Consider the following 25,563-nt stretch of genomic DNA (forward strand, 5'->3'; position numbering starts at 1 on the left):
ATTTTTCAAGGCTTTTTTCACATGATGTTGTATGGTATGGAATATTGCTTTGGCCAGTTTAGGTCAGTTGGTTCTGTTCCCTCCCAGCTCCTCGTGACCCTTCAGTCTCCCTAATGGCAGGACAGCACAAGAGTTGAGAAACCAAAATGTCCTTGGCTCTGTGCAGTACTGCTCAGCAACAAATAAAACGTCAGTGTACTATCAACATTGTTTTTCCCTTAAAGCCAAACACGGTATCATACCAGACACTATGAAGGAAAAATCAACTCTGTCCCAGCTGAAACCAGGATGAAAGGCAGAAGGAATCCTCTTGCTATCTTTCTCAACACCACTTAAGTACAAAAACACACATGCTCAATGAATGTTTCTTAACATTCGTGCTCAATTTAAGAACAGAAATGCAATTCAGAGAGTAAAAGTAAACATCTCACTTTCTGTTATCACTAATGTAGTTTAGCATTTAGAATCTATATGTACACGTGGATGTCTGAGCTTTCATAAAAGAAACATACTACGCCAGACAGTTTGGAATTTAAATTAGGTGCTCTTCGTACCTAATTAACTTGCTCTCCCAGATGGTAGTGTGAGCTTCTGTGAGTTTCTCAGACGTTAATGTTTAGGAATACATATGGAGCTCTTAATGTTATTTTTCAATTGCAGAATTAGTTTGGTGCATTCCTAATTTGTTTGAAGTATATTTCTAAATGTCTGTAATCATTTTCATCCTGTAAAATTGCTGACTCCAGTATTTATGTGTAAATAATGAAAACATTAAAACATCCTGTGACTTCTGATAATGATAATATTCAAAAGATCAAACAAATCTCAGTGGAAAGCAGCTTTTTTAAATAGTGCCCCCTGTAACTGCTGCCCATCTGCAGACTTGTGGTGTGAAAACACACCTCTCTGTTTAAGGTTGCAGAAAGGACTTCTGGAATACAGAGTTTGCTCAGGCTTTAGCCATTGTGATGAAATAAACTGAAAACATATTGTCCAGGATTTGTGCCGGATTTCTGTCTTTCACTGTTGCCTCCTAAACCTACCACCTGAGAAAGAAAGCAACCCAGCCATTTTTTAAGGCAGACATTGCTCTATCCAAGGTGGTTGCCATTGAGTTCGAAGCATAACATAGTTATTTTCCTGTAGCAAACATTTTTTTTTATCAGAGGTGCCAAAAACTATATCCAAAGCCTGAGCAAGAAGGCTTTGATAATTGTCATCCTTTTAATATTTGCTCTACTTGAGAATGGAAACAAGGAATTTCCATTCTTCTTTAAATCATGATGCTTGTCAGAGATGCTTGTCACACTGAAGATGAATACAGTTGTTTCATTTACCTTTTAAACTTTCTCCTCTTCTCTTCCTATACTTGAGGTGCTTGTAGTTGCAATTACATCCCACCTAGGAAGGTACTGGGGTGATTTCTGCTTATTGCAATATAAAAACAAGTCTTTGATCTTTGGACTGTCGGACATTTTATTAAAAGATTTAACAGCTATCTGTAAGCAATGGTTTTTACAGTATCTCAGTAGGCTGATGTAGTGCCTCAGTAGCTTTTTTCATGCTGTTCTTCACTGACTAACCAGCAATGGCTACAGATAAGAATAGGAAGTGGTTATTGAAAATTGTGCAGTAAAAATTTAACTGTAACCAAATTTCAGACAATTTCTGGTGTACTTCACAGTATTTTTCAATTAGGAGAGAACATTCACAAAATAGCATTTCTTGTCCAGTTTTGAAAAGTACCATTCAGAGACAGACGTGAAATCCTTCAGTCAAAGTTCAAAGTAAGTGGTTAGAAAGCTGCTTGGTATTTCTCATTTTGTAAATTCAATCTGTTCTCAATTTCATATACTCATTTCACGTTCTGTGTTTCAGTGAACGTTGCTTTACAAGACAGTAACTTCCCAAAGTGCTTTGAAAAGCATTCACTGGACAGTATCTGGAACAGTTTTACTGTAATGACATTTTAGTCTCTGCAGTAATTCAGGTAGTTGTGAGTTCAGCTTGTATATGTCACTAACCAGTGTCTTCTTAGGTGACATTTGATGGAGTAAAGAAAAAGGTGTTTGGACTTAAGAGTATTTCAAGGCGAACAGATCTTTGGTAGAGCAACCAACCCACCAGCAATGAAGTGATGTATTTAATGTGTGGCTGTGGAGAGGAATGGAATGGATTTGCTTGTAGCAGTGGGCATGTGCTGTACCCATTACTAATCTCTAATAATGCCAGAACATGCTGTTATCTGACCATCTGCCTCTTATTTTTTTTTTAAATGAACTCTGATTTTATCTCCACTTCTCTTGGTAGTATGAGAAAAGGTACTTTGTTACTATGAAGAATTTATTTTTGGAAGTTTTCTTAATTTAATCTGCTTTCTGGAATAATCTAAATCCCAGATGCAGAATCTGTGAATCTGTGTCTTATTCACTGTCTTGATAGAGGTGATCAAAAGTGGAAATAGATGCAAGTGCTTTATGTACCTAAGGGTATGTACATCTAAAAACAGATCAGTTAACATCTTTTCAGAAGAAAGCTAGTTGACAAAGTTTTTTGAAAGTCAAGGCAGCTGAGTATTCTTGTTTGGGGAACTGGTTTAATCTGCATGAGCCCACAGGCATGGCCTGCCCAGCAAAAGATATTTCATTTGAAGTCTTCTCATTGAGATGTTGTCTTAAGGTTTGCGGAACACTTAGATTGTTTTCTGTTTTCAAATGTCCGTAGAAGCTCCAGTTATTGTTACTTTGAACAGCTCTTTTAGATGCCTATCCCTGAGCTAGTGCTCTTACTTCAGTTAAGACTGAAAGTGATTAACAGTTTTGTTTACTTCCCCAGCAGCCGTGCCAGTTTATGCACCCACTCCAGAAGAATGACCTGGCAGTGAGTAAAACAAAACATTTCATTGGTTGTTTTTCAGCCACATTGCCAAAAACTTTCAGCATCACAGGGGAGGGCAAAGGACAGGTCGAAGAGAGCATAATTAAGCAATGCAGCATCAGCAATCCTGCTAACTTATGTTAGCATGACCGCCTGTGTTCATTGCAGCCCTTTTGATACACCTAGCTGTGGTGAAGAGAAGTTGTTTTTCTGGTGGTTAAAAGAGATCACAAGAGAACATGTGGAAGGTTTCCAGCGATGGGGCTACAACTACAGCCTCCCATAGAATTGTAGATTAAAAAAAGGGTGAGTTCTGTTTCTTTGGATACCTGATCTTCAGTAAAATGCTGCCTTTTAAATACAGAGCATGCTACACCTTTCTCTCACTGTAAGCTGGCTCTCACACTGTGTTGGCAAGTTAAATGAGAGCTTTCTAAATTGACTTCTGCTATTAGTCACACTCCCATCTGAGCAGAAATAAACAAAGAACGGAACTGTTTTTAGCCCTTTTGCTCTAAGTGTCTTGTCACAGTAAGTGCTATCCTATTTCCTGCATGTCTCTCATAATCCTGCATCCTGTTCCCAAACTTAGTTTAAACTTTCACCACAGACTATTGGCAGAACCTTCTAAATCATAATTGTTCAGCATATAAGGCTTAAATAACTTCTGAGCAGCTTTGAGGCTTGAATAACCTTAGCTATCAATAAACCTTTCTAAGTATGCAGTTGTATTTCATAGTGTGAAATCAATTTAAACTATCTATAAACTTATATATTTTTTTTCTTATGGGTTGTTTATGATTACACCTCTTTTTAAGGAAAACCATAATCTTCTCCTGCGGTTGGAGGGAGTTGACTTTAGCAGCTACATTGTACTTCTCTAATCAGCTCGTGAAATTTCTGTTGGGTTCAGGAGTGTATTGTATGCAGACCGAAGCAGTACAGTCAATAGCATGGACATAATAAAATATTTTCCATGGATTCAGCACAAACAAAAGTTCCTTTGTCTCTGAATTGTTCAAATCTGTAGCTAGCCTACTTTTCCTCTGAAAATACATTATATGTTCTTACACGTGCTTTTTGTTTCCTGAGAGAATACGTGCTTACCAGCTGGGAGTTAAGGGTTCCTGGGCATAGGACCATTACAAACACTGTGGCTAACTTTGGCTTTGTGCCTGGACATGTTCATTCATGAATCCTTGTTAAAACAAAATACAACTTCCAATTGCATTCGAATCTGAGAGTAATGAGTTTCCTCAACCTATTTTTTTTTTTTTTGACAATGATTTTAGAGGTTCATTGGTGTTGATTAGGTCAGGAAGCAGGCACAGCAAAAGGCAAAGCATTCAACCACCAGGCTGACTGTCTCAGCATTTTATTTTGCAGCAGCTGTGCTGTATAACACGAAGTGATTCCCAGATAGTGAAGGTTAGGAGCTATTGACCCCACTTTTGCAGTTACTTGAATTGACTCCTTTACCCACAGTGACCCACAGCATCTGAGAAGGTGAAAATTCTTTTTCATACACAAGGGTAGCACAGATTGGTCAGATCATGGTTGCAGTGACAGCACAATTCCATGTAGCTGCTGTATCAATTCTCAGCCTCTGGAAGCAACAGTCAGGTGTTAAATGATGCCTCATGAACTGCTGCCTACTTACAGGGATGGGTGCCCCCACCCCTGGAGGTGTTCCAGGCTGGGTTGTTTGGGGCTCTCTGCAGCCATCAGGAGGTTGGCAGCCCTGCCCTCAACAGGGGGCTTGGAGCTTAATAACCTTTAATCTTCCTTCTAACTGAAGCCATTCTGTGATTCTGTTATTCTTCTTCCTTAGTCCCAGTGCCCACCACTTATCCACTGATGTGATGTTTTTAGTGTGGTCTGAAAATACCAAGTGTCTGAATGTTTTTTTTGCCACCCTAGGGATGACACAACACATCTCTAGTTGCCAAAAAGAAGTGTTATTCAAGGAGAGTGTTGGAGGGACGAGCAGTGTATCAATGGTGAGATATTCCTATGGCAATACAGGAGACCTGGGTGGCTAAAGTCATCAGTATGGTTTGCTGCTTTCACTTTTAAAGCATCCCAGATTTGGTCTGGTTGGATTTCTTTTTTTTTTTTTTTTTGGCAGGGTCAGTTGAATTTTACTCCACATTTCTGAGCATGGGAGACAAAATACATGAGACCTTTTCTTTACCTAAACTTTTTTCTCTCCCTCTGTTTGGGGAATGATCTTGTAATAAATATAAATTTCACATAAAGCACTTTGAATATTCAAAGTATCTCTAAAGTTAGAACCCTCTTCTCATATCTGAGCTCTGTAATATCTGTAGATTGGCAAGTATTTATAAAGTATATATTCAGGTTCATATTTTATGTTTTGAGCAACAGTAGTGATAACTTTCTATAAGATCCTGGTGAGGCTTCCAGTAAGGGGGACCTGCTACTCAGAAATTAATTTCATGGCCCTACAAGGAGAGGTTTTTTTTCAAGGTACCTGTTTCCAAAATGACAATACAGGAATAACACTTACTGTGATAATGGCCTGTCATCCTGACCTCAGTGCCAAAGAAAGTTGTAGAACAGAATCATCTTCATTGAGATCACACAGCGTGTAGAACAGGCCCAATAATCACAGAATCCCAAAAGGCAGGTCCTGATCCAACCTGGTCTCCTGCTATAATTGAGTGAACTGCCTGGTGGTGGATGAGGGAAAGGCTGTTGACGTAGTTTGCCCAGATTTCAGCAAAACCTTTGTCTCCCACAGTATTCTTCTGGAGAAGCTGGCAGCCCATGGCTTGGACAGATATACTCTTTGCTGGACAAAGTATTGACTGGAGGGCTCGGCCCAGAGAGCGGTGATGGAGTTAAATTCATCTGACAACCTGTTGTGAATGGTGTTTCCCAAGGGGCAGTGCTGGGACCTGTTCTACTTAGTATCTTTATTGAGCACCTGGATGAGGGGATTGAGTTCACCCTCCGTTTTCAGATGACATCAAATTGGGAGGAGACATCAATCTGCCTGAGGATAGGAGGCTGGATCACTGAGCTGAGGCCAATCAGATGAAGTTCAACAAGACCAAGTGCCAGGTCCTGCATTTTGGCCGCAAAAACCCCAGACAGCACTACAGGCTTGGGGCAGAGTGGCTGGAAGACTGTGTGGAAGAAATGGACCTGGGAGCGTTGGTTGACGCTTAACTGAACATGAGCCAGCAGTGTGCCCAGGTGGCCAAGAAGGCCAGTGGCATCATGGCTTGTATCAGGAATGGTGTGGTGAGCAGGACTAGGGAAGTAATTCCGCTCCAGTACTTGGCACTGGTGAGGCTGTGCCTCGGGTGCTTTCAGTTTTCGGCCTCCTACTACAAGAAAGAGCGTGTCCAGATAAGGACGCCTAAGCTGCTGAGGGGTCCGGAGCACAAGTCTTACAGCGAGCAGCTGGGAGAAGTGAGATCATTTGGTCTGGAGAAGAGGAGGCTCAGGGGAGACCTTGTAGCTTGCTACATAGCTACCTGAAAGGAGGTTGTGACAAAGTGAATGTTGGCCTCTTCTCCCACATAACTGGTGATAAGACTAGAGGAAATGACTTCAAGTTATGCCAGGGGAGATTCAGGTTGGACATTACGAAATACTTCTCTGATAAAGTGGTTAGGTGCTGAAACGGGCTGCCCAGGAAGGTGGTGGAGTCACCGTTCTGGAGGTATTCAAGAAATGTTTAGATGTACCAACGGACATGGTTTAGTGGGGAAATACTGGTAGGTGGACACTTAGATTAGATGATTTTGGGTCTTCCAGATTATTCTGTGATTCTGTAACTATCACAAAAAGGAGCAAAGTCTCCACATCATTATCTTTTTTTTTTTTTTTACCTAAAATAATTGAGAGCTACTGTTACTATGGTCTTTAACATGTAACAAAAGTTAATTGAAGAAACAAAAGTTTCTTCAACTGTGTCGCAAATTTAAGTCTTGTATAGCATCCTAAAAATAATGGAAGCGATTATGGGATGATCAATTCCAGGAATATGGTTTCTTTTCAAAGTAGCACCTAAATATACTGTGATAACACAATTGGACTATCTGCTGCAATTAACAAGGTTCATTTTCCAAATGATCTTTAAAACTTCTTAGGTTAGCACCTAGAAGTCTAATGCTGTTTTCCCTATTGAGCATTAATGAAGCCACAGCAAGAGTGATGAGTCCAGTTCTGGGCCCTGCAGGTAACAGGGAGCCCTTGACATACTGGAGTGAGTCCTGCAAAAGGCCAAGGGATGAGGGGACTGAAGCATTTCTCCCATGAGGGGAAGCTGAGAGCTGGGACTGCTCACCCTGGAAAAGGGGAGGCTTAAGGGGATTTCATCATTGTTCATAAATGCCTGAAATGAGGCTGAAAAGAGGACAGAACCAGGCTCTTGTCAGTGGTGCCCAGTGTTAGGATAAGAGGCAACAGGCACAAACTGAAATGCAGTAGGTTCCTTCTGAACACCAGGAAGCATTTCCATGCTGTGCAGGTTACAGAGCATGGGCACAGGCTCCCATGCAGAGGGACTGCAGAGATCTTCATTGGTATTTAAAGGCTAAAAACAGGTTTCTAATTTTGACTCAGGTTCACTGCAAACTGATAAAGATTTATATATATATATATATGTATACACAATTCTAAATTAAACATGATTTCTGTAAACACTGACCATTTGAATTGTTCAGAGCACTGGGGATGACTGAGCTTATGTATAAATAATGTGTGCATAATTTGCTTGCTTCTGTTTGTGTATTTATTCTCATACCTAAGGATTTTAGAAACTCTTGAGTTTAAAAGCAATGAGGCAAAGATCTGATACAACACTTCTCAGATTGTCTCTTTTACATTTTTCTGCATTAATTCATGAAAAGAGGGAATTTTACCTTCTCCTTTTGCACTTGATGAGTAGAACTTGTTTTCCTTTGTGTGGAATATATGTGCATTGCTTACATCAATCTGGCTAAAAAGAGGCAACCATCTGACAGGAAGAAATTGGGAAAGAATTTACACTGAATGTCAGGAAAACTTCCTCAGGATGAACTATATTGTGAAATGATCTGCCAAGGAAAACAGAAGTGTTTAAGGCACAAAATAAGACTGAGCCCAGTGTGAAAGGTAATATAGAGGAAGAGTAAGTACTTACTATTGTTGACTTAATCGGTGACCGTAGACCCTTCTTAGCCTGAGCCACAGTTAATCAGATTGTCATGAAATATTGTTCAGTAAATTATTTCAAAGATGTCTGTAATGATAATGAGCTGAGAATACCAGATGCTTTTCACAAAGACTTCTAGTCTCTGTTTATTTAAGGGAGTGCAATTATCAGGAAGAGGAGAGAGTCAGAAGTAGGACATTCTCTAATGAATATCTGCTTTCTGAGCTGTATTTAAGAGTTATTAGCCATGACATTTTACCAAGACCACTTTGTGTGAGGCTATAAGAAGATAGCTTTTATTATTCAGGAGCCTAAATTTTGTGGAGAGTTTTGTAGCTGGCCCATTTTCCTGTTTCTTTATAGAAAGCAAGGAAGCTCATAAGTCAAATATACTTGTTTCTAGCAATTTGGAAAATTTAAAATAAAAACTTAGCTCTAATAATCATATTTCTGCCAACATCTCTCGGCTTCCTTCTTGGGACATCTATTTATTTATTTCTGTCTCTGACTGCCTCTCTATTAAATGTTCATCTAGGGGTTTTTTTTTGTGGTGTTGTTTTTTTTGTTTTGTTTTTTTTGTTGTTGTTGTTGTTTCTTTCAGTTAAAAATTTGGGATGTTTCTGTTTTGATCTGGTAAGAATTTGCTGATGACGTTCAGGTTCTCAAGCTCCTGATCTCTTTTAGAAGACTATTGCTGAAGTGCAGCCTTCTTGTCCCATCTGCCTTAATTTCTTCATGTTCTCTTTCCAAAGAAGGCACTCGCTTTCTGTTTATTGAGGAAAGCATATGACAAGTTAGCTTCAGGATTTCTGACAAATGACACTTTTTAAAAATAAATGCTGTGGTGAGTCTGACAGCTCAGTATCCCTTAAGGGATAATGGGCAGTAATTAAAAAACATTGTTTTTACTGTTCATAGTAAGTCAGAAGTTTCTTGCTTTGGATAGAGAAGTGTTTATTTGTTCTTTTATTGATTTCCAGCTTTCCCTTCAAATAGCAATGGACCTCACAAGGAGTCTGGCTAGAGTGCATTTGCTGAACTCTGGAGAAGCTTTGTTGACATCTGCTCAGCGAGAAAAACAGGCTTGGCCACAGCATTTACAGATCAGGACTTGGAAAAGCAGAGAGACAAAATCATAACCATGCAGAGCTTATTTGGGGTGAAATATACCTCGCTGTAACAGCCAGCGTGAAAGTGCCTCAAGTGAGAACCTTGTAAAGTAAATCCTGTTGCTTATTTACAAAGATTTGTCTTAATCATCTAATACATGAAACCGTTAAGATTTTGAATTTAAATAAAGTGGTAATAATAATAACAATAAAAATAGCAAACAAAGTAAGAAAGCCCACCGCAACTCCTCTGCTAAGACAGGCATTCCTATATTTCCTAAATTAGAAGTTTCTCCTCTGGTGCAAGAAGATCTGTGGGCTTTTGGTTTTGGGTTTGGTTTTTATTCATGTGGAAAAAGTACTTTTCTTAGATTCATTTAAGAGGTGAAGGATATTTTCAACACAGTAAAACAGCTGCACTTACAGTGTTCTCAGTAGAATCATTTACTATTAAAAATACTGTGAAGCATAGGTATATTTGAATTACAAGTCTATTTTTCTTATTTAGTTCAGTGCTCCATTTCCCCCACTACAGTATGCATTGTAAACACTCCTGCTGAGGATTTTTTTGTTTGTTTTGAATTCCATAAAGGGAAGAAAAAACATAATTTTTTTCTTTCCTTTGGTTTTCTGAGATGACATTCTCAAGTTTTCTTTTGCTTTTTTTATGGTTTGAACTCTCGGCCTAGTCAAGAGATTTTGACTGTTTGTATTAGAGGTAGTGATAAAAAGATAAATACCCAAACTTGTAAGTACACAGTGGAGCTGTTTTTCCTTCTTTGTGGTTGTGCTTGTAATTATTTTATCTTCTACGAATTTCACTGGGACAAGCCATAGAGTAAGCCATAAAAAGAAATGGCATCTCTCAACAGATGCTTAGCCACCTACCCTGACTGTATCCTTTGCTGATTTATTTCTGGCTACTTAATATTTTCAGGAGGATGAAAGCAAGCTGAGCTCTGTTTATTTGTTTCTTTTTCTTTGACACCAGGCAGTGTTCAGTTTGTTGAGGGACAGAAATTTATAGTTCTGTTGGAAAACAAAAAGCCAATAGGAGAAAATGCTTCAGACATCTTTGTAATTTTTTCACAGATAAAAGCATTCTTCATCAACTTATACATTGACCTCACTTATGTAGAAGATTAGAAGTAATTGTGCAGATAGAAATAAGAAGGAAGATGAAGACTGAGAATAGATCAGAAGCTTCCTTGGCAGGGAGGTGGGCAAAGCTTCTTGCATCAGTGAGGGCAGTGACAAACACACTGAGCAATTCAGTAGGCATTCAGTAAGCAAGAGTTTACTGAATGAAGAAGAGGAATATAGGACACACACAAAAGAGAAATTCTTTAAATATGTCTTTGTGCAATGAAGGAGTAATGTGGAATAACCCTTCTTGGTTAATTGAAAGGTATTTTTAGGAAGAAAATCAATAAAACATCCTGAAAAATTACAGGAACTACGTTCTACTGATCCATAACTTCCTTTAGATAGATAGAACATGCTTCTCTTTTCCAGATTCAGTCAGTGTCAGTTGTCAAATGATGTTACAAAGGTAATAGTCATCAAAATGTCAGCAGGGAGATTTCTGAGCAACCCTGAATTACTCCCAGATCTTTTCCTGGCCATAACTGCTAGGCTCAAGACACGACAATACCTTAACAATACGATTTTACACAAAAGCTAACAGGGAGCAGATAAAATAAGAGTTGAATGAATACTTACTGCAGAATTCCTTCCCAGGGCATGTCCCATCTGAGCTGAACATGTGTGGATAACCAATGTGGGTATGCTGTGGTAGAGGAAGCTGATATCCTAAGCTTTCATATCAGTGTCTGGAGGTGCATCTTTGTTGCTGTTCCTGAAGCAGGAGCACAGCAGACCCAGGCATGGTCAGGCTCTGGGGCTGGCTTGTGTACCCTGCTGGCAATCAGCAAACTGCCAGTAGTTGGGCACCCTTTGGCAATTTGAAGTTCAAGTAGCACGTCTGTCCTCCAAGCTTTTCTTGCTAACGAGGGCCTTTATTCAAGTTGGTTTCTTGGCAAGGCATACTGTGAGAGAGGGATGAAGTCAAGTTTGTTAAAAGTTACTGTGGAAGAGTAGTAACAGTATTGTTAAAACCAGTGTCTGGGCAATTCCCTCAGTGCCTGTCTTTGCATCCTAATTTCCTCTTGAAGCCTAATTAACAACATGCCACTATTTACATCCTTATTTGATATCTGCAATACGTGGGATAATATCTGCCATTTGACTTGACGCACGAGAAGAGCTTTGTATTTTACTGTTTATATTCAAGTTACAAAGAGAGAAAGTGAGAAATAGAAGAAAAGAGGATGTAGGGAACAAGCTGAATTTTGAAATAAATGATTTTCATATTGCATTCATTTCTGCATTTTTTTTCCCCATTCACTTAGACTGTGTTATAAAGTGTAACTTCTATGAATTTATTTAGGCTCCTTTTGTACACAGATGTTTCTTCTGGAGTATGCTTCAGCAAGCACAGGATTCCTTTGCTGGTGTGTGCCTGTGAGAGAGGAGTTATGAGCTCACTTTGCAAACGTTTTAAAGTCTAAGATCTGATTTCCTTCAGTTTAGCGCGTGTAGCTGTAACATGTAAACATGTGTTTATTAATCATCAGAAAACTCATCGTGTCTTCAATAATTCAGTTTGATTTTTCATCTTATTACCAAACTCTAATACTCACTTTCTTAAGACCATTATATATTGCTATGCAATCTCAGTTTCATTTTACAGACAGCTTATCAAATGCTGTTTTCTGTCAAGCAGCCCTTTGTTTTCTGTACCACTGGTCTGTAGGCAGAATGAGATCATATTCTACTTTATTCTTTCTAAGAAATATTTTTCATCTGTCCATTTCCCTGTTTACCTTGTAAAATTTAGTTTGTTGTGTTTCTTGAAGGTTATTTTCATTCACATTTGTATTAGTTGTAGTTAGTAGTGACTGAAAGCATACGTTTTGTTATATAATCTTATTTTAAAACATGTTCTAAATGTGAATTTGTGGTATAGTATAATTTTTAAAAGAGCAAATATATTTCAAAATCTGTAGTGAATTGTTAAAGATACTTTTAAACATTAGCACCATGTGCTTTTCATATCATACTTTGAGTTCATAAGATACTATTGAAACTGTTGGTAGCAAGAAGATACGATTTTACCTTCTTTGGCTCAAAGTTTGAGCTATTTAACCTGTCTCTTCACTTTTACTGTCTGAAAAGAAAATTAATATTCTTCTGAGAGCGACAATAAAATATTTGCAGAAATTTGTATATGTACATTTTTATTTATACAGATACATGTGTAACAAATATGACTGCTTTCAGTAATTCATTTTCTTCAGGCATTGTTTTGTGCATCTTGAAGACGTAAAATAGAATTAATGTAAGCATTTGTAGGAATTTCATTTCAGCAATTTAGAGCACTTGTGAAAGACACGGATGGAATGCCCCTCAGAGAACAAGTCTATTTTCTGCCTGCAGATGACATTATATGATGTAAATAAATTTTAGGACTGCCAGTAAAATGTACAAGACATCTCATTGCCACTGCAATGTTACCAAAAGCAGCATTCTTGCTGGGTACATGGCAGGTTTGTAGCCCCTGACTTACTGCTTGTTGGGGTGATGGATAATGTGCATCTGCTGCTCAGCCCCCGCTCAGCAGGACAGCCTGAGCCTCGGCTATCAATCTGTCCTCAGCCGCTCATGCAGTTTGTCAAAGACTGATGCCTGCAGTAGAAACTGATTACAAAAAATTCTATTTCTGGCCCACATAAAAACAGTAGTAATTGAGCAGGTTCTTCTTGGTGGTGTTTAAAATTTGTGCTTCAAGTGTTAGTCGTGTGTCAGTACTACAGTTGTGTGTTTATGACCAAACAAGATTGGTATACAGGCATTAAAACTTAATTACTGTAAAATAACAATAATTCTGGGACTTTAAGTATCATGAGATTTTCTCTTCAAATATTTATAAGGTAACAAAGATGTTTAAGCATACTACAAATTCGCAAATGTGGAATTTGAAACAGATGGAACAAGTATTTAGCTTTTCCCTCCAGAGGCATCATGGGCAACAAATGCATTGAGTGAACAACATGGTTAAAAGCATTAGGAAATAGCATTAGGAAGAAATATTAAACGAACACCAAGCATTCTTTATCTTAGATAAGCCAAAGCACCATTTTTCAGTCTTAAAAAAAAACATGTAATATATGGAAATTTTGCAGCCAGCTTCAGTCTCTTTTGCCTACAGTGATAAATTCAGAGAGGACTGTCAAGATGCATGTTTTTGGCATAACTGTATGGTACAGTTATTCTCATCTAAGATGTGCCTTTTCCTGTGTGTCCTATCATTCACTGAGAAATGTTTAAAATCAGAGTCTCGTCATTAAATATTGTGTTTGTTGTATTCATGAAGAGATGAACAACTCATTTAGAAAAGTAGTCATAAAATGTTTGACTGACCACTCTCCATACAGTGCTGTTAAATATTTTTTTCTGTTAGGAACTTGTCCTTGTGCTTGTGTAAAACCTTGCCATTAGATACAACAATACTGTTAAGCTGTTTCAGTAAGGGAGTTAAGGGGATGGGATCAGCTGGCAGGAGGTTTTGATTTCCAAAGACCTGGATTTTTTGTTTCCCTGGGTCAGTCTTGTCCGTGTCAGACGTGCAGCAGTTGCCATACCCCAAAGCCAGCTGGGGGCACTCAGTTCCCCTCAGTGACAGAGATCCTGGGCAGCAGGAGCAGCGTGCTGCAGCAGGACCCAGGGGTGCAAGGTGTTCATTTCTGAGACTGAGTCATTGCAGTGGCAACCTCAGACTTTAACGTGCAACATGGCATAAATCGGACAGGGGATTTTGAATGTATCTGTTACAGCACTCCACACATACATCAAATAGTGCTAGCTGTAATAACTACACTGGAAATTAATTAAATCGAATGAAATCAAAATGTATAAAAGCATAATTTTGTTTTGTGCTCAAGAAAAAAACTATATTCTTTATTATCTAATAATTTTAATAAAATTTAAATCACATGGGACACATTTAGCCCCTCCAGAGAATTCTGTTAAAATTGATTTGACTGTTTTTTTTAAATCTTAAAGGAAGTCATTTGTTACTTAGTTTCAATGGTTATAGTTCTTTGGTAATTTATTCTTGATTATTTGTGGGTGAAGATTGCATCTGTTGCTCAGCTGTTGAGTTACACACTAGGAGTGCCATGTAGCGCTGTGACTGTGACTTTGGACTGAGTGTTACTTCGCAGGAACCCTTATGAATCCTGTAATGTCTGTGAGGCTTGTGCAGGTTCTGCTGAATCGAGTTGCTTTCTGCTGAGCAGTGACTCTTCTCCCTTGTCCCAAGTTTCTTTGGGAAGTAAAACTTGAAGTGAGTTAGCAGTATCCCCTGAGACAAAGCAGACTTCAGACCCAGTGGCCTAAACACTCATTTGCTTTCTTTTGGAAACATCTAAATAATAGTAATATTTAGGCTTTGTACTTCTACTCAGAGTTACCTACATGGAAGTAGAGGTGCAAACTGCTCGGTTTGGTCGCAGAGAATCCAGTGATTTTAGGACTTCCTGTCTTTAAGTTACCTCAGGGGTAACTGTGTGCTTCTTTAACCCCGTTGCCTGGAAAGGGAGAGTTGTATGCCTGTAACAAGTGCAGATGCTGTGTGTCTGATGCAGAGTGCATTGCATGGAAAATCCTTGAGACTACTGGTTATTGGTGTTGTGTTACGGAGATGGAGGTGTCTTGTGTCAGGTCTTCATGCTGGCATTGTATGGACTGCCCTTAGAGGTCATTTCCCAAACTTTGTGTGGAAGCTGTTACAGGAACATATAAAGACTTCTCATTCTCTGTTCTCTTAGTGCCAACCCTTAGAGTTCATATTTCTGTGTTATGATTTGGCTCCAAGAAGATGAACCAGTGTTAGTACAGCGAATTCTCAGGTGTGGATCTTCCTTCAAAACTTGTCTTCTGAGAGAAGGAAAGAAAATTCTGTTCCAGAGTCCTGGACACTGAGGTTTTTCAGTAGCCAAAGGACCGTAGATGTTACAGTTTGCTATGGGGGTGGAGATTGTGCAAAAGAAGAGGCAAGGTGCTTGAGAGTAGTTGTGCTTTGATAGGTACTCACTACATCTACTGATATAATGGAAATATTTTAAACAATTCTTTTGTATTACATGCTGTACTCACAAAGAAAAATCCGGTACAGTGGAGTATTTTTAAGAAGATGTGTACCCAATCATTTCTGCCAGCGAGCTCACAAAATGTGTGGAGTGTGAACAGTAATATTTTCCTCCCTTCCTGATATTTGGGAGAAACAAAGGAAACTTCCCAATGGGAGCAGGATCACTGGAGGACTTTTATGTTCTCTCCAGTATATGGAATAAGATCCCATCTGGTTAAGGATCACAGGCTTAGTCACAAGACTCTCTGAGAGGTTGATTTGTTTTATATTGCGTTTACCAATCTTCTTGGCATGAGTGGAACAGTTTTTTCTTTTTCTTCTCTTCCCTGTCCAAGTGCGGTTCTGAAAGTACTCCTTGAATTGCCTTCCCTCACTGAGGTCCTTGGATTTTCTTTGTTCCACTGGTACAGAAAACGGTGCTTCTCTTACTCAGGAGAATAATGAAATGTTTCCCTCCCATCTGAGCTTAGGAATCTCACTTCCTTCTGTTAGTACTGCTGACATGGCATTCGCCACCTGATGTGCCCCATAGCTTGCTTGGGCTGTAGACTGGCAAAGGAAGGAGCAGAGTTAAGATCAGCGCCATCTTGATGGACTATTAATTTTGTGAACTCTCACTCTGTGTGGAAATGGAGAGTGAGAAAAACTATGAAAATATGCAGGTTTTTAAAGAGCAATATTGTTACCTTGACATGTGTGAAAGATGCATTGCCTTGCAGTATGCACAGTAATGTAAGTTTCTGTAACAACTTACTTGAACAGAACGGGTTAACAGCACTGAATGTCTGAGTTAAAAAAAAGCCTTTAAGTCTTCCCTTCTTTTTCTATTTCCTCAACACACCCGTTTTAGAATTTTCTTTTGCTATTCTATGGTAAGTAAGGACAGTCACATGTCTGGAAGGGCAGCAGGGCACACTGAATGCTTGTCTAATTGTTGTGGGAATTGACTTTACTGAGGAAACAAACTGTACAGTTGGAAGTCTCCTGCCTGGATGGAGTTTGCAGCATCCTGAAGGAGGATAGAGAGAAAAAGTGAAGACTTCTGGGCTGCAGGCCTAGTGCCTGCGGGGGCACTAACTGTTGCCTCCAGTGAGGCAGTCCTACAAAGATGGGGATAAGGCATATCTGAGTACTGAGGCAGAGAGCTCTGGTGGTATCAGGATCATTCCTGGGATCCCTGCTGAAAGTTTTTGCATTCCAGAGACATTTGAGCTTTGCAGGAGAATCTACTTCTGCTCAAGATGTTGTAAGAGTTGCATCAAAAGTAACCAAAAGTGATCCTAAAAATCAGTATTTCTAAAATAACAAATATTTCTGAAAGTGTAAAAAAAAACAAAGAATGTGATACCAAATACTTCTAAGGAAGCTTTCAAATCTAGTTTATGCATCTACAATTCGATATTTTGTGGGAAGTTTTTATTCACCAAATCCTCTGCCAAGTAATTACAAAGTCAAGATACAAGAAAACAGCAATGATGGTTATAATGTTATGTTGAAGTTATTATGCTTACATACAATATTCATTGTGTGTAGATATATGTATATGCACCTTATATCAGCGTGCGATTTATAGAATGTTGAGGTTTAAAAACTTGGTGATGGAATGTGAGTCAGGGATATTCACAACAACTCAGAGATGGCTGCTGCTTCTTGTGCTAGCACTGCAATTAGGGAAGATCCTTGAGCTGATGTTCCATTCCTAACAGAATTATAGAATGGTTAGGTTGCAAAGAACCTTAAAGCCCACCCAGCCCCCACCAGCTCAGCTGCCCAGGGCCCATCCAGCCTGGCCTTGAGCACCTCCAGGGATGGGGCACCACAGCTCTCTGGGCAGCTGTGCCAGCGCCTAACATCTAAAGTTCAGTTCCTGTTTCACATTGTTCTGTGTATGAATGTTTTGTACTCTAATGTTTTAAGAGAACACCGTAAGAATTGTGATTAAAACTGTAGTAATCCACTGAGCCTGTGTTAACATCATCTGAATTTCAACTTACTTGAAATAACTGGTACTGGTGATGACACTTTTAGAAAATGATTACAAGCTTGAATATTGTTTCTGTAAAATGGGGATTACGATAAACTTCAAATATGATATTTTCTTTGTATGCGATTTGACTGTGTACAGTTACCTTCACAAGCTGTAAAAATATTTGTCCTACATAGGTCTAATAGTAGGGACAGGCACTGAAATGCACAGTATTAAGTTTATGTAATATTTATAGTTTTCAGCTTTCAAAATAAGAACTGAGGTGTTAAATACATAACTAGTGCTTCACAATGACATGTTTACGTACTTCGTAGCATGTGAACCTGATCCATAACTAAATTATGTAAATGCCCAGTTGTCTGTGTTTGGTCTCAATTGTTGCATTTGAAGTTCTACTGATTAGGAGCTGTTTATGCATGCCACATATTAAAGGAAGTGTGTTGGGTTGTTTTTTTTTGTTGTTGTTGTTGTTTTGTTTTGTTTATCTGATAGATGATGACATTAGGAATTATTAAGATTTAGAAAAATTATTCCAAATTTTATTATTCATTTCTTGTCAAGAAAAGCAGTATATTTCTACATTAGTAATGCATTACTGTGAATATATTTGCTATTAGATTTGTTTTCTTATTTGAATTATTTTAATTGGTATTTTCTAAGAGTCTTGTATTAACATGAGACAAATCAGTGTTTGTCAGAATTCAGAAACCATGAGTCATTCAGTACTCAAGGGAAGTGTGTTTCATATCCAGTATGCCAGCATGGTAATTCTGTGCGGTAGTGAAAAGTGCTTGAAGGAGGTTTGAAGCATATAATAGTATTTTTTCACCAACGCAAAATATACATGTATTTCTTACTTAAAGCATCCTACAATAATTCGGATGAACTGGTCTAATTCTTTATTCTGTCACTCGGATTTGCCTCACTTGGTATCTTTGCTGCCTTTTTATGTCAGTTCCTGATAGGGAGGATCCTGTTAATTCTTTCTGTAAGCTACTTGAAGTCTTTAACCCTACAAATACAAATATACAGCTTACGAGATATTGTTTTCCCCTGTTGTACTTGGTTCAGCATTTGTAGTTTGCTAGATGAAGCTCAGTTTGTTAAAAACTTACAAGTTTAACATTTCTGTCCATACTGCTAGGGTGGAGTAACAAACAAGCATCTGTTGCAGTGTTTCAGTGAAATTTCTGTTTACATCCACTTGTCCTGAGTAAAAGATGAAGACGACTAGTGGAAGAATAAACCACTTGTTCCACACTGTCTAAATGAAGAGCTAGAGTTGGTTCTGTTCTGTCAGAAAGCAGACCATCAGCCCTGGTCACAGAATCACATTGTCTAATTGCATTCGCATGTATTCCTTGAGTAGATGCAGTATGGCACAAATGCACTCCCTCATGGCACAAATGGCTCATGTTCCAAAACCATAAGATGGTGTCTCTTTACTACTATACTTTGTATTTAATTGACAAACAGCTGTGTACAGGTGAGCAGCAATTTGCAGAAGGAGGAGGAAGGCAAATTAAAACCAAAGATTCCCACTTGGTGAAAGGAAATCCCACCAGGAGCGCGCTTGAGCACAAGAGGAGGTTGCCCAGAGAGGCCAGTGTCTGTCCAGTGATTTTAGTGGTACTTATTTTAATCCTACTTTTAGCAATAATGCTAAATGGATTTATACATAGCAAAGTTAGAATGTTGATTTAAGTTCTTTATAAAAAATCCATTTTTTTTACTAGGTTTATTTAATGTAGCCTTCTCAGTTGTCAAGTAACATTTTTATTGTGGCTGCCTACTATGTCTAGCATCTTAATTTAGAAAAAACTGCTGAACTGATACTGAGATTCTTTGTTTTTGTTTTTGTTTGTTTGTTTGTTTTGTTTTTCCATGAAGGAAATTGTGTGCTGTACAAACTAGAGAAAGTAGCCCGTTATTGAATTGACTGCTGTATATTAGCCATGTGCGCAGATGGAGCTGTGCACCGTTCAGTAATTGTATTGGATCAAGAGAGTATAATTTCCCTACAGGTGTGACTAATCTGAATAAGCTTTTAAGGGAAAGATCTGTATTTTAAACACAGCATGCATTTCTGAAGTTGCTATTTACAGAAACCATTATAGACTTTTTGGCATGGTATGCTTGTTCCAAGTGTCTGTGATTTCAGCTCGTTACAATAAGTGAGTAAGAAAGGGATTGTCATCTTGGCAGGAAGAAAGTTTCTACATTAGAGACACACAGGGAAAATTCCAGATTTTCTAAAGCAATTGGATTGTTATAGAGATGATTGTGGGAAGATTAGATTCCAAACTTTGATGGGTTGGCTTTAACAAATTTTTAATGCTTAATAAGTTACTGATTTACAGTAACTACAGTGAAGGGAATCGGTAATGAAAATAAATGAATAAATAAACACAAGGGAAAAAAAAAATAAAATCTTTCTCCATAATTTTTAGATTCCAAGGCAGAAGCTGGTGGCAGTTGGCAACAGTTTTGGTGCAGTGAAGTGGGCTGTGCCTAGTGATCCAGCTGCTGAGATGAAGCAAATCAGTGCAAATCTAGTGCATTCCTCCCACAGCAACCACTCATCTCTTGTTTAGCTTGTAGCTTTGCCAGGAGGTGATCTGCCACACCATACTCTGGTCAGCAGAGGCTTTCAGCTGGGGATGAACTTGCAGCATATTCTGCTGATGTGGCTAAGCACAGACCCTGACTCACAGAATCATGGAATCGCAGAATACCTCAAGCTGGAGCCCACAAGGCCAATCAAGTCTAAGTCCTGGCTCCACACTAGACCACCCAAAATTCAAACTATGTTTCTGAGAGCATTGACCAAATGGTTTTTGAAATCTGGCAGCCTCAATGAATGTATGACTTCTAATTACTCTTGTGATCTCCACTGTCCACTTATAGCCTGCTTGATGCAGGACTCTCCTTTTCCAAAAGATTTCATTCACTTTCACGAGAGTTGAGTGAGACTGGTAGTAGTCATGTTTCTGTCCCTTCAAGGCTGCCAGGAGGGCAGTATACGATGGGAGGTCTTCTGGTTGGGCATGGAGGCTGCCTAAATGTGATAGCTTCAGATGAAGTGAAGAGGTGAATTCAGCTTTTAGTTAGTTTGGAATGGCAGAGACTAGCTGCAAGACTGGCAGTGGCTGTTGCCATCTGTAGTTGTAATTAAATAATATGAATGCCTCTTAAATGAACATTGCAATATGTTGATGTGTATAGGAATGATGCTGAAAGTGTAAAGCCTTATTTTTGTGCATTAAAAAAAAAGATGAATCCATACTTCTGTCCTGGTGACTCCAGCGTGCCTTTGTGTAAGCCAAAAGCCATGTGCAGTTCTGTGAGCTCTCAGAGCTTCTAGCAGCTGCTTCTAGATGTGTGCACTGCAACTCTGACTGGTAGCATGCAAGTCGTTCAATTTTTTGCACACTGATAATTTTAATCTACCTTATTTATAGAGGAATCCTTAGGATAAGAATCATTTTCTGCTAGGTGCATGCACTTCGCCTTGTAGAAAGTGTTGATACCTCAGATAGATAGATGTTGGCTGTGAGTCTGTATATTTTTGGGAAATGTCAACTTGGAGAATGATACAGCCTTACAGTTTGTTTGTACAGTTTGTACAGTCAGACCAATGGAATATGTTGAGTATAGCAAAAACTCACTTAAGCCATCTTGCTCCTTATCCCTAGTGCCTGAGTTTTAATTTTAACATAGCCCATTTTAATCACTGCATCGTCAGACATGCAAAGACTACCTGCAAAGACTTGCCTGCACTGTCTTGGGTTTAGTTACTTCAGGATGTCAGGAAGTCCTGACTTCCAAAGCTCTGTGATTCTGTGATCTTCCAAATTGCAACTTCACATTTGGGAGGAGAGAAAATGTGTTTTGATGGTTTTGTTCCGGGTGTTTATTTTTGCAGCCCTTTTTAAAGTTTTCCTGCTGTAATGACAGTAAAACTTATCAATTATTGGAAGAGTTCCAAGAGCTTTATTCATTTGCATTTGGCTTAGACACACATAGATTAACTTTGCCCAGACCTTTAGATGTGCCAGAGCCCAACATGGAATGTGAGGAGTGTGGTGAGGACTGGATGGGTGAGGAGCAAAAGAGGTGGTTCTGCACAAAGCCTGAAGTCAGTACTATGGAATGTTGTCATGTGTTTTATTGTGCTTTATGTCTCATGTGGTGGCAGCATTCAGGATGCATGTGTGCTTGTGCAGAACGAGGCATTTTTGGGGACATCTGGTTCTTTGTCTGTGAAGCCAGAGTAAAAAAGACAGAGAATTGTTATTCCTGAAAGGTAGAAAAATTGTGTTCATAGAAGAAAATGTGGATAGTAATGATACATATAAATTTTTGTTATCATCAATACAGTAGTAAAAGGGTGGAAAATTGTTTTAAGAAGGAAATGAAGGTGAAGACACCCTTTGTAGGGAGAGTCTAATGCTGTGTGACTCAAGTGTCTCATTGTCCCAAAGTCTGGATTGCATGTAATGTTTCTTCTGATTTTTCTCTGGTAAAATCAGTTCTGAAAAGGCACGAGTTGAGCCAAGCTACATATTCGGTTATGGGGCACAGTGTCTTGACTGATATTGGGATTGTACTACCTGTGCAAGGCCTGCCCATACAGCCAGGAGCCATTGAGGGTGGTCAGGGCTGTGGGTGATCATCAGAGAGGAGTTCCCAGATTTACACTAAATACACAAAAGCTGAGGGGAAAATTGTGATTCATGAGTAATTCTGGTTCATGTTAAAGTGATAAAAATAGCTGCTGGACATCTTAATTTAAAAACTAGAAAGTAAAGGTATCCAATCTGGAGTATTCTTAATGTCCACTTTTCTTTTTAGAGCTATCTGAGCTACTCTCTTCTGCTCAGGATAAATATATATAATCCAAAGAGATAACTGAAAAGGTTCAGCTGTCAAAACTTCATGCTGTGTAAACATAAGCTTTTTTAGGAAATAGTGTCATTCCTATTATGTTTGTCTTCTCTGCTCTGCCAAAACATGTTCCTGGAAGTTTTCATTTTCTGATTTTAGGCAAGATGCAAGAAGTGGAAGTAAAATACTGGGAAACCCTTTTATATGTTGCAGTTATATGTATTACATCATTCATTACAATTCATCTCAGCATCATAGAATCTTTCAAGTTGGAAAGGAACTTTAAAGATCATATAGTTCAACTCCCATGCAGTGAACAGGGACATCTACAGCTAGATCAGGTTGCTCAGTGCCCTGTCCAGCCTGACCTTGAGTGTCTCCAGGGATGGGGAATCCACCCTTCTGGGCAATCTGTTCCAGTGCCTCACCGCCCTTATTGTAAAAAACTTCTTCCTTATATTCAGTCTAAATCTCCCCTCTCTTAGTTTGAAACCATTTCCCCTTGTCCTATTACAATAGACCCTGCTAAAGAGTCCTTTCTTATAGCCTCCCCTTAGATACTGAAAGGCTTAGCTCTCCCTGGAGCCTTCCCCAGGTTGAACAGACCCAGCTTTCTCAGCCTGTCCTTACGGGAGAGGTGTTCCAGCCCTGGGATTATATTAGTGGCCCTCCCCTGGACATGCTCTAGCAGGCCCAGAATTCTCCTGTACTGTGGACTCCACATTTGGACACAGTACTCCAGGTGAGGTCTCACCAGCACAGAGTAGAGGGGCAGGATCAACTCCCTCAACCTTCTGACCATGCTGTGTTTGATTCAGCCCAGAATAAGGTTGGCTTTCTGGGCTGCAAAGGTACATTTCTGGCTCCTGTCCAGTTTCCTATCTACCAGCACCTTCAAGTCATTTGTGGCAGGGCTGTGATCCATCCTTTCATCCCCATCTTAGTAATAGGGGTTACCATGACCCAGGTGCAAGACATTACTCTTGGATTTGTTGAACCCCAGGAAGTTCACCTGGGCCCACTGATCAAGCTTATCTGGGTCCCTCTGGATGGCATTCTGTCCCTTGGGTGTATCAACCTCACCCCACAGCTTGGTGTCATCAGCAAATTTGCTGAGGTGCATTCAACCCCACTATCAATGTCTTTGATGTAGATATTAAAGAGTATTGGTTCCAGCACTGAGATGCCACTCATCACTGATCTCCATCTGGACACTGAATCATTGACCACCACTCTCTGAGTACAAACTTGCAACCAGTTCTTCATCCATCAAACATCCATATATTTCTAATTTGGGGAGAAGGATGCTGTGGGGGACAATGTCCAAGGTCTTACTGATATGCAGATAGATGACATCAGTGGTTCTTCCCGTGTCCACTTACACAGTTACATTATCATAAAAAGCGACAAGATTGATCAGGCAGGACCTGCCCTTGGTGAAGCTGTGCTGGTTATCCCATACCACTTCCCTGTCTCCATGCCTTAGCACAGCTTCCAGGAGGATCTGCTGCATGATCTCCTCTGATGCTAAGATGAGGCTGACAGATCGGTAATCCCCAGGGTGATCTTGTTCTGTCCTTCTTAAAAATGGGTGCTACGTCACCTTTTTTCCAGTCACCAGGGTCTTCATTTGAGCACTATGACACTTCAAATATCATTGAGAGTAGCTTAATGACTACATCAGCTAGTTCCCTCAAGATTCTGTGATGAATCTCATTGGAACCCATAGACGTACGGATGTTCAAGCTCCTCAGGCTGTTGCGAACCTCATCTTTGCTTACAGCAGGAGGAGCAATGCTCCTCCAGTTCCCACCTTCTGAACCATTCACTCAGGGGCTGTGTGTAGAGCAGTCACTGGTGAAGACTGAAGCAAAACATTGTCGAATACCTCAGCCTTCTCCTTGCCTACTGTTACTAGCTTGCCTTTGTTTCTCACTAGGGAGGGTACACTCTCTTGGGCTTTCCTTTTCCTGCTGATGTAGCTGTAGAAGCCTTTCTTACTCTTCTTTGCACCCCTTGCAAGTCCAGTTTCAGTTGGCCTTCCTGACCCCATGCCTGCACAGCATAGCATATACTTCTTTCAGCTTACCTGTCCCTGCTTGCACTGCCTGTGCATTTTCTTCTTGCTGTCCAGTTTAACCAGCAAGTCCCAGTTCAGCCATGCTGGTCTCTGGCCTTCCTTTCCTGACTTCCTGCACCATGAGATAAAGAGATAAAGGGCTGTTGTATCCTAAGGAAAGCTTCCTTCAAGATCTGCCATGTCCCTGCCAATTTCTTGTCCCTGAGGGCAGATTCCCAGGGCGTTTTGTTGACTAACCCCTTCAGGAGCTGGAAATTGACTTTCCTGAAATTAAGGTTCCAAGATTCCACAATCGCTTTAGTTGTTCAATAAAATGTAACATAACAGACCAGTGAGCACATATGCATTAAGTTTTATGCAAAGAAGTTAACATTATTTAAACTCTGTCCATGTGCTGTTACCAGCATGTTGTGGACATGGATTTTCCCATCGTGTACATTGGCAGAAATAGAGTGATTCCAATTTCTGCAAATGCTCTATATTGAATAGATATGCTTTGTGTTTAACTTTTCAGATCCAGAATGCGAATGATGTGCTCATAGCACCACTGGAGAAGTTCCGTAAAGAACAAATAGGAGCAGCAAAAGTAAGTGGTTGTTGAAAGAATTCTTTTTCATTTCCTGTTTATTTATGAATACATCTTGAAAGCTGGATTGAAAGCAGGCATATGCATTCAAATGCATTTTATGCCATCCTCATAATCTCTATTAAGTTAGATGGAATTAGTTGCTTCAGAGAAGGAGGTAATTGAGATTTGGAGTTAAAGACTGAGCACATGTAAAAGGTTCAACTTTTTTGTGAATACTGCACATTCTTACCATCTGAAGTTGCATTTCCTTTTGATGTCTGCATTTGAGTTACGTTGCATCTGGAGTATCACAGAAGCACACGAGGATTCAAACATTTACCGTGGCTGCAGTGACTCTGCAGTGGATGTTGTGTGACAACCAAGAGAAATCTCTGTGCTGTAGGCATACTGTTTGCATCTGACTTCCTTCTGCACCTCACGCAACTGATGCAGCGTGGTGACTGCTATCTGTATATTGCTCAGAGATTTTGCCCTGGTGAAACTGCTGCAGTTGGTGATTTGAGCCAATTCTTACACGTGTGTTAGTGTGCTGACTGCCTCTGTGAGGGTAGTCAGAAAATCAGACATTACTGGGGAAAATGATGTCTAAATAAGTTCTTAGACTGGAAGAGCTATTTTCAGTCTGATCCTGGATTTTTAAGTGTTTTCCT

At 39.5% G+C, this 25,563-nt stretch overlaps 1 protein-coding gene across 1 annotated transcript in view; it reads left to right on the forward strand.

The window, feature by feature from the left end:
- Positions 1-25,563, forward strand: part of ARHGAP42 (Rho GTPase activating protein 42) — a 154,462-nt gene that overhangs the window by 58,431 nt on the left and 70,468 nt on the right. Inside the window, exon 4 of the mRNA XM_042862489.1 lies at positions 24,839-24,910. Within this exon, the coding sequence (XP_042718423.1) occupies positions 24,839-24,910 (72 nt within the window). The remainder of the gene's footprint in view (positions 1-24,838; positions 24,911-25,563) is intronic.

Source organism: Lagopus leucura, unplaced genomic scaffold (assembly GCF_019238085.1).
Source record: "Lagopus leucura isolate 7727_CA_CO unplaced genomic scaffold, USGS_WTPT01 Super-Scaffold_702, whole genome shotgun sequence".
NCBI classification, from domain to species: Eukaryota; Metazoa; Chordata; class Aves; order Galliformes; family Phasianidae; genus Lagopus; species Lagopus leucura.